This window comes from Nicotiana attenuata, unplaced genomic scaffold (genome assembly GCF_001879085.1).
Source record: "Nicotiana attenuata strain UT unplaced genomic scaffold, NIATTr2, whole genome shotgun sequence".
Taxonomy (NCBI): Eukaryota; Viridiplantae; Streptophyta; class Magnoliopsida; order Solanales; family Solanaceae; genus Nicotiana; species Nicotiana attenuata.
The window spans coordinates 376,093-386,178 of record NW_017670714.1 but is presented as its reverse complement, the minus strand read 5'-3'; the positions used below and the strand labels follow the sequence as shown (position 1 = coordinate 386,178).

Below are 10,086 nucleotides of genomic sequence, written 5' to 3'. Positions count from 1 at the left end.
TATATATATATATATATATATATATATATATATATATATATATATATATATATATATATATATATATATATATATATAAAAGAGAGAGAGAAGAGGAGAGGAAAAAAAAGGAAAGGATGTTGAATCCCTTAGTTGAAGGCACTAATAATGGGGTGGGAGCCGTTTAAGGAGCAATGTATGCAATTTATAAGAAAAACTTAGATACTTATTAAAAACTACACAACATAAAGTATATAGGTAAATAAGTTTTTATTATAGTATAGTTAGGTAAAAATACCTTGATTGTTAGATCTATGTTGGAATTGTTACACAAATAGCTGGTCAGATTCAAGATTTACTTTTACTCGTCAGTATACATAGATTATATATTGATTATACACATTTATACATATATTATACATGAATTATACATATATTATATATTCGCCGACTAGTTTTAATCTATGAGTTTTAGGCAGCCAGCTACTCAAACAAGAGTCACACTTAATGAAGTCCTTATTCATATTCATCACATTATTTGTATCAATCTTTTTAAGAACTTGTACCCCTACTTCTCTTCGGGCGGATGTAGCCTTTCAGTCGCAAGTTCAATTGAACCTATAACTTTTCGACAAGAAATACGAATTTTATATAAAAACCTACGAAAATCTCAATAAGTGTTGGATTTGAACCTATAATTTTAACGCTATAATAAGTTCAATATTAAAAAAATTTAAAAACTCAACCCATTAAATTTAAATCTTGAATATGCCTCTATTTTTTTCCATTAAACTCTGCTAAGCTGCTTTGCCCTGGAGTAGTTTGAACATTGTAATTTAGCCCCCGTGTCGGATTCTCTTCCACTGAATATATGTAACTACACTTTTTTCACAAAATAATATATCCACTGAACTCTAGAAAGTAAAGCCTGTAATCAGTAATCTTATACCACCAATGCCAGCAATATTGTGTCCCCCACCCCCCCCAAAAAAAAAAAAAAAAAAAAAAAAAAAAAGAAGAAACCCAGAGGGGGTAGGAGGGACGTAGAAAAAGTTCATTTGGTCCCGACAATATTGAGATTTGAGAATGATTGTCTAAAGCTCACAAGACTGGCCTTTTATCTCAAATTAATTAATTCCTCTCTTATAGTTTAATCATTTCTCTAGGACAAACAATTTGCATCCCATGTATTATTTTATAACTCTTGGTTTCCCTCGCTGCATAGAATAAGTAACGAGTACTAAACTTAAAATTTAATTTTAAAATGCTAAATACCAGAATGAGCTATATATGTGAAGTTACACATACAAACTGCTACAATGAAGACAACTATACTTTTTCCATGCATTCAACATGACATATAAGATCACCACATTCTCTGAGGGATTCACTTGGTTGGTCACATGACATATGCATCCTTACTAAATATATGTAATTTCTGCAAAAGATTTTGCATAAGTAATGTAGTATGATATTTGGTCAGTTGTATAGGAAGAAAAAATGTTTCAACATAATTAATGAGCATTTGGTCGGCCGGTTAAAAATAATAATTCCCGTGTAACTAATACAGTATTTGGTTAAAGGTATTAAACTAAAATATATACCGGCATAAATTATTTAAAGAATTCATACATTATGGTTTTATGTGGTATACAATGTAAGTAACCATACACGTATTAACAATACATGGATAAGAGCCTTTTAAACAAAAACGCTCATAAAGAAGGTAACTAATTCCATTATTATTGTTCATCGCGTAACAATATAATCTTATCCATTACAATATTTCAGTATCTAAATGTAGCCTTGGAGCAACGGTAAATTCTCTGTGTGACCTGTAGGTTACAGGTTCGAGTCGTAGTAGCAACTACTAATGTTTGCATTAGGATTTACTGTCTAGATCATATCCCTTAAGGGGTGCGGCCCTCCTTGGATCCTGCGGGAAAGTGGACTAGTGCCTTGTACACCAGACTGCTCTTTTTATTATTTTTTTATTGCGTAACAATTTTTATATAATTATATATAGCATAACAACATCTACTCTTCATTAAATTATTATTTGATGTTTAAATAATTAATCCTTGTATCATAATCTAGAAATTGAATAACAAGTACATCAACCAAACAACTCCTAATTAAGAGTTAGGGAGGTGCAAGTCAAGAGTTTAATAATTAGAAGCTTAAAGACTAAGCAAGCAAAGATCCTCTTGAACTCTTAAAAAGAAATAATAAAACAAAAACAGACAGTAAGAATAAACCAGGACCTAATTGTATCTATATAAATGCAACTTCTATAAAGCCCTGTTGTTACTTTATTCAGCTACCTCCTTATATTCTCATTCTCTTTAGCTTTATTCTCTCTTGCTTTCTTTCTTTCTCTCTATTTGCCTAAGGAGCCATCATCCACTTCCATTTTGATGTGATGCTCCACTAACAATATCCCATTCCAAAAACCCCATCTAACTTTACAAAAGATAGTATCTTAGATCATTCAAGAAACTATGGTTTTTTCCTCTATTTCAGCTTCTTATCTTGATCCAGCCAACTGGCAGCAGGTATGGTTTTTTTTTCCTTCAATAATATGATGCTTATGTCAATGAGTTCTTGAAAAAATAAAGTGAAAAAATTCATAAAGATAAAGATATTCCTCTCACCTTTTGTTTTTCTCTCCTCCTCCTTTAAATTTGTTGCATATTCTACTTGTTTTTTCTAATTTTCTTTTCTTATATTTTTCAGCAAGCTGGACATAGCATCCAAAATCCTCAGTTCCAATCCGTGCAACCACAGAGGACTCTAGCAGCTCCACCGCCAGTTCAGACTCATGTGGGCGGTGGAGGTACCATTAGGCCGGGCTCGATGGCTGACCGAGCCCGGTTAGCCAACATACCAATGGCCGAGGCGGTCCAAAAGTGCCCTCGTTGTGAATCAACAAACACTAAGTTTTGCTACTTTAACAACTATAGTCTTTCACAGCCTCGTCACTTCTGCAAGACATGCAGAAGGTACTGGACGAGAGGGGGCGCTCTGAGGAGCGTCCCTGTAGGTGGCGGTTGTCGGAGGAACAAAAGGAGCAACAGTAGTACTAAAGCGACCAACAACAATAACAATACTCCCAAATCTCCAGCTTCTAGTACTAGTACTGGTGGCTGCCGCCAAATACCTACTAATTCTGGCTCAACAAGCAACAATAATAACAATTTTTCTAGTCCATCATCTGCAGCTAGTTTACTAGGTCTTATGACCCCTCAAATTCATCACCCTCTACGTTTCATGTCTCCTTTAGGCCATTTGACTGATAATCATCACTTCACTCCAAGTAATGACAATAATATTACCATGAATTACTCGGCAATTTCCTCATCATCAGCTCCTGGAACCAACGAAAGTATGAATTTTCAGCTCGGAATGGGTGGTAATTTAGAGCAGTGGAGGCTGCAGCAGCAAGTGGCGAACCAATTCCCTAATTTCTATGGCGGATTGGACTCATCTTCAGCTTCTGGGCTTTATCCTTTTCACCCGGCTTACTATACAAGTAATGACGCGGGTGGTGTTACTGTAACAAGTAGTCAAATTAGGCCAAAGATCACGAATCCCATGCTCACACAGCTGGCTTTGATGAAGATGGAAGACAATCACGAACATTCAAGTTTGTCGCGGCAGTTTGTAGGGAATCCAGGGAATGAAAACTGGAGTAATGGTAGTGGTTGGAATGAGCTTTCGGCGAGTTTTAGCTCTTCTTCTACCAGTAATGCCCTTTAAGTAGTTTACCAAATGTTTCTGTATTTCACTTTCTTCTCCTATTCCGATGTTGTAATTTGAAAGCTGACAATTTTGTTAGCAAAAGCTTCATCATATGCTAGGAAGAGAGAATGTCTGAAAACCCTAGAATCTGTAGTTTTTTTTTTCTCCTTTCGTTTCCTTATTTCTAAGTTATGATCTTAATTTCCATTTAATTTTGTAGTTTGGTTTGTTTTAATGCTGAATATGTTTGGAGAATGAAAGCTTTTATGTTAGACATGAAACCAAAATTATCAATGTAATTTGCAGCTTACAGTATTAAACTTTTAGTTCTTCAATTTTCAACAATTTACTAACTTAGCTTGATGAAATTAAATAGTCTAGATTGATCCATCAAATGACCAAAAGAGATCTTACTATTTTGTTCGTGGATTTTGTATTGCCAATTGAAATTCATTTATCCATATATAATAAAACTTTTCTAGGATTGCTCGTTTAAAGTAATGTTTATTGTTTATTGCAAGTTTATGATCGTCCATGTCCAAACACCATTTGTTAGAGCTTACTTATAATACTAACAATGTAAGAAAATTTTCGTTATCAATGTAATTTAACATGTTATAATAGTTCATTTTACTATTTTTTGCGGGTTGTTAATTAATACTTGCTATAAAAGTTACTGTAATTTATTTTGAGTGACCTTATAGTGTACAATATTTTTTACATTATCAGTATATATTAGTTGAACTCATAGGTTTAAAATACCAAAACTATGGGAGAATGCAGCTTGTTTGTTCCTATTAGATAAATTAAGCTTTCTCATGTCTGATTCTAGAAGTTATTCTGGGAATCAGATATGTTAAATATTCTAGAAGTTATTCTAAGAAGCAACTTTCAAGATTCAGTAGCTTCTAATTTGGATTCAATAGAAAATCAGATATGTTAAATATTCGTTTTTGTACTTTTTATTCTCATTTATAAATTGCTCTCACTATAAACCACATGCATGCCTCATCTTGTAAAGAATACATTGAAAGATTTAATTTTTTTCCCAAGTGTCTTTAAACAACTCAACTCAGATTCTTCAAGGAAGCTCTCTTTTTGAAAGTTCAAGTTAAATTAAAGCCTCTTTGAAGAATGTTAATATCACTTTGTTTTTTCTTCCATTATTAATTATGAATTATGATGTACCTATGCAATCAAGATTTCAACGTTATGGGTTTTGGATTTTAGAATAACAACTTCAAGTGTTAGTGATAGAGTTCTGAATTTAATATTTATACATATATTTTAATGAATTCTAAACATCAAAATACTTTTTGAGGAAAAGCTACTACGTTCAATGGAGCCCGTAGCTCGGCTTGTGCCTCCGATCCGCCCCTGAAAGAGAGAGTCTCCCTTGTTTAATGTTTTTGCAACTGTATACAGGAGGAGTCCTCCTAAATCAGATACAGGAGTATATATAATTAGTCCTACTAACTCACTCAAAATGAAGAATCTTTATTTTTATCTCTCTTTTATTAAATACTAAAAACTTTCATCAGCTCATAGTGTTTATTTCATCCGTGAATATGACATATGTTGATAATATCCATTAGATCTTAATAAGTTCATTTTATTTCATTTTGTCGTTTAAATTAAGCTAGCTTTCATTAGTCTTAGGAGAATTTACTTTTCCATGTTGGAACATGTCTTTCATACATCCCTAGGGGCCTAGTACTTAGAAAAATCCAAGTTATTTCTTTTGTCCAATTCTAGGAATTCACAATAAATCTACCTAGAAAATGGGATATTCACGTCCCCAAGTAACTCGACGTTGTGCTTCCAATGCTTGATTGTATAATTGCAATAATTCCAACAATGATTTCTGAAACATCAGTACTCCAATGCAGGAATTAAGAAGATTCTTGGGTAGGTAATGATTCCATAATTATAATGGGTACATATGTAATGATGAGAAGTGAGCATAGAGAGAGATAAAGAAGGTAATATACACAGTATACCAAATAAAAAAATGGGGACAACATTCTTAAAAGACACCAAAATATGCCCACTCAATTCCATACAAAAGATCCAGACCCCTTCTATATTCCCAAACTCCAAGGTTTTTGGTCTACTGTACTTACCCCATTTCAGAAAGTATTCTAGGAAATCTGCCCCAAGAATCACGCATATATTTTAAGTTATATTCGGTGACTGTATAAATTGCACAATTATAAGGTAGTTTTGGTAAAAATTTATGATAAATATTAACTGTAACTTGACTTTAGCCCATCACTTTACGTTAATTAGCGGGCAGTAACTAATCTGTAATCATATATATACTCCCTCCTTTCCCTTTTACTTGTCAACTATATTAAAAATATTCTTTTACTTTTGCTTGTCAATTTTAGCAAATCAAAATTAAATACGAAATCATTTATCAAGACTACTCACTCCCCAAGTTATATTATTAACACTTTTTAAAATACTACTATCATTATTATGAGTATTATGGTAAAATATGTACTTCAGCTCAGGTTTAACTTCCCACTTTACGACGGTAAACTAACCTGTAATCATATATTAAACAAAATAATGCTAATAGTGTAAAAATACTCTACACTATTAGTGTAAAGATTTAATTAACTTACATGCACAAGTAATAGTGTCAAGTATTGTTATATTATCAGTGTATCGTAACATATGTTATGACAGTAATATTTCAGAATATTAATCTTGCTTTTAATAAGAGGTACTTATAATAATTATTAAGTATGAAATAATGGTGTAAACAATCTATTTTCGTCGTCTTTATATAAAGCTTAGTTAAATCCAATTTCATTAAAAATAAAGATGAGGTAAGCAGTCAAATAAAACAAAGTAATGCTACAAGACTGAAACATGACAACGTCGAAGACTGACTGCATGTTGTTTGTTCTGATTTGGTGCACGAGATTCAAGAAGAATAGAACAGTCTTTAATTCTTCTTCTCTCTTTTAGTTATAGATAGATCTTTCTTAACTTTCTTGATTTTGATGAACCTGTCCTGGCTAACTTCGCATATGGGCTCTGCATTCTTGCTTTTTGTATATATCTTCATGCTTCTGACAAAGAAAATATCATGTTTGGGGTCTACTGGTCGTCTGGTCCAAGTGACCATAGTCAAAGTTGAGTTGTTTATTTACCCTAAACAGAAATATTAAAGAGAACGATGCAGTTGTATTATTTGCTTTTGGTTATAATATGAATAGTAATTAACAGGTTGTGTGGTGCAAAAGACTAACATCCCATGTTTCTGCTAATTTTAGCATGTGAACAAATGGCTTTCAAGCAATCAAGCTTAACGGTGGCTGGTGAGATTCTCCTTTTCTTGGGAATGTTTTATCAGTTTTATGCTTTCCAGTTTCTTCTTCGTTTTCTTGTGGTGGGGTGGTTTGGGGGGGGGGGGGCGCTGCTTTTTGAGAGGATCGAGGCAAAGAGTAGGGTTGCTAACTAACACATCCCTAGGATTCCTTAAAGACTATTACTCTCTTTCAAATTATCTGCTGTGGATTTAATTTGGGAGAATTTCACATAAAACCGACGTGGATCCCTATTTTTTAATTTGGGAGAATTTCACATAAAACCGACGGGGCTTCCTGACCACCTAAACTTGTCGGGGTTTTAAAAGCCGATACATAAACTTATAACTTTCTCATTTGAACACTCGAACTTATTTTTTCCATAACTAATAAACACATTTGACCATTGACCATGCTCATGTGGCGTCAGTTGGTCCTAATCAGCAGCCCGCGTGAGGAACACGACGCACAGGAGCGTGAAAACCCCCTTCCCAACGCCCAACAATACAAAATGGGTTGTGTTTAATTGTGTTCTTATTTATTCCTTCTAAAATACCCACTTCCTCCATTTTTAAAAATCTAAAGCTCCATTTTCAATTTTTTTTTCATTTTTTCAGACCGTGAAAATGGTGGAAAGTTGTATATTTTGTCATTGTAGAGTTGAAGCTAAGTTTTGAACTTCCCCATAACTTCCCCTTCCAAGTTCGTTGAACTCCTTGAACCCAATAATGGCATCATTCAACTTTGAGAGTCGGAAAAATTCAGGACCGGCACCAGCGATCAAGATCAGGAACCAACGACCACGAACGAAACCTCAATCGGCAACCGAAACAGCAAACTTCCGAGTAACCGGAACTTCGCCGAAAAAACTGAACCACGACGAACCTCCAAACAACAACCTCGGCTTTTGATTGAGGAAGAAAATTGATCAGGTGGAGTGTTGTGTGGTGAAGGGAAGAAAAAGGAGCAGAGATAGGCGTTCTGTTGCTAGGGGTGTTGGAATTAGCTTGAAATGGTAATTAATGGGATGAAGAAGAACGCTAAAGCAGTCAAAGAGAAGGAGTTGCTGCTTTACTTTTCCTTATTATTGATCCATTTTGATATTGAGTTTGCCGACGTGTAAGATATCCATTGGTCATTTGCTGACTGGATGGACACGTATGTGTATGTGTAATACACGCGCACATGATCTCTTGTCAGATGTGTTTATTAGTTATGGAAAAAACGAGTTCGAGTGTTCAAATGGGAAAATAGAAAGTTTATGTATCGGCTTTAAAAAACCCGACAAGTTTAAGTGGCCAGGAAGCCATTTCACCTAGCATATATTTCAATTTACAATCAACTAGCCCAAAAATAATAGGCTAAGCTTCGACATCCAACTCTAATAGGTTCTCGAAATTACTATTTAATTTTTAGAAAAGATTGCTCAAGCTTTTAAGTTAATTTTCGAATCAGTAACTGTGACTCAAATATTAGTTCAACAAACTAAATCCATTTGGGTGGTGAAAATTAGATTTTTAACAAGCTTAAATATGTGGGTTTAAATTCTGAATTTGATTTTGTGAGAAATTTAGAGTGGGTGTTATCTAGACTTGTTAGAAATAGTATAAGGAGGTTGTATATAAAATTTGAAGTCATTTAATGGAGATTTGGACTGATTTTGAACAAGAATTGCAATTGAAAATTGTGGAAGAAATTCGTCTACAGACGCTTGTATAAAGGTGTATAAAGGTGTATAAAAGTGTATAATAGTGTATAAGATACGTTATACACTCATATACACTATTATGCAATATTATACATAATTATACAAAAAATTGACTTCGTCTTCTTCCTTGCGTCTTTTCTGAAATTTAACTTAAATCTTGCTCAAATCTACTCCAAATCACTTCAAATTTAAATTTTGAACTCCTTTTTGATATTTTCAATAAATTGGAACAACATCCAATTCAAACAACTGACAAACTCAAAAAATCCTATTTTCGAAAGCAAAACTTTGAATGACCTTCAATGGTGGACTTTTACTCTTTAATTTTCTTACATCGCAACCAGGTGATATGGGGGGGGGGGGGGGGGAGCAGAAAGTACGCGGCTCCTTGAGCATATGTAGAAGATGTGAGAAGAAGAGAGAGTGAAAGCAATGGTTGGGAGAACACATATTTAACTCCATAGCTTTTAGAAGCAATGGTTGTTAGAACACAGATTTCGAATTTGCTAGTGCTTCAAAATATGTACAATATGGGCTAGGTCGAGTAAAACTTAAAAACATGGGCCATTTTTTGTTATGGTTTGAAGTCACGTGTATTTTCTTGTAATTCTTTTATTTAATTACTACTCTCTTAGTTCACTTTTACTTGTCCACTATTGACTTTGTACACCCCTTAAAAAATAATAAATAAAGTGCATAATTTATCATGATACCCATATTAATTGGTGTATAGTCTTAATGGATTTGAAAAATAATTTGGAATGATTCATTAATGCTTAGGACAAAACAGAGAAAAAAAAATTATTCTTCTCTTGATATGCGAAAAGTGACAAGTAAAAATAAAAATTTATTTTTAGAATACTTGACAACTAAAAGTGAACGGAGGGAGTAGTTGTAAGAGAGATAGAGAAAGCCAGTTTGAGTCTTGTGTCTTCGCTGGACTGCACATAAACTCATCATATACGATCTTGATTTTGTTGGTCGGTTTGCTTGTTGGATTTGCTAACTTATTCGTATTTGATGTTTATGTATGGGTCAAAATCCGCCCTTATAATATTTGAGGCAAGATAATACTAAAAAAGGAATTCTCGAGTCATCGTTAGTCGAGATGGGCCAAGAAGCAGCAAGATCCACAGTCGATGAGAGCCGTGGTCGAGATGTCAACAAGGGTCGAGGTCGAGGTTGAATATCGATGATAAGAGCTGTAACAACTAATTTGTCAGGTAGGATATTAAAAAGGAATATTCTCATGGATATTCTCTGCACTTGTTCTATTAGGGTTTCTTAGGAACATGTCCCATATATATAGAAAAAAAAGACAGTGATAGGGGTATGTAA

At 33.8% G+C, this 10,086-nt stretch overlaps 1 protein-coding gene across 1 annotated transcript; it reads left to right on the top strand.

The window, feature by feature from the left end:
• The first annotated feature begins 2,294 nt into the window (after positions 1-2,294).
• Positions 2,295-3,925, top strand: LOC109242577 (dof zinc finger protein DOF2.4-like). Its single transcript, XM_019409419.1, has 2 exons — positions 2,295-2,534; positions 2,716-3,925. The coding sequence occupies exons 1-2, from the start codon at positions 2,481-2,483 to the stop codon at positions 3,736-3,738; spliced, it is 1,077 nt and encodes a 358-aa protein (XP_019264964.1). The 5' UTR covers positions 2,295-2,480; the 3' UTR covers positions 3,739-3,925.
• Positions 3,926-10,086: the final 6,161 nt, after the last annotated feature.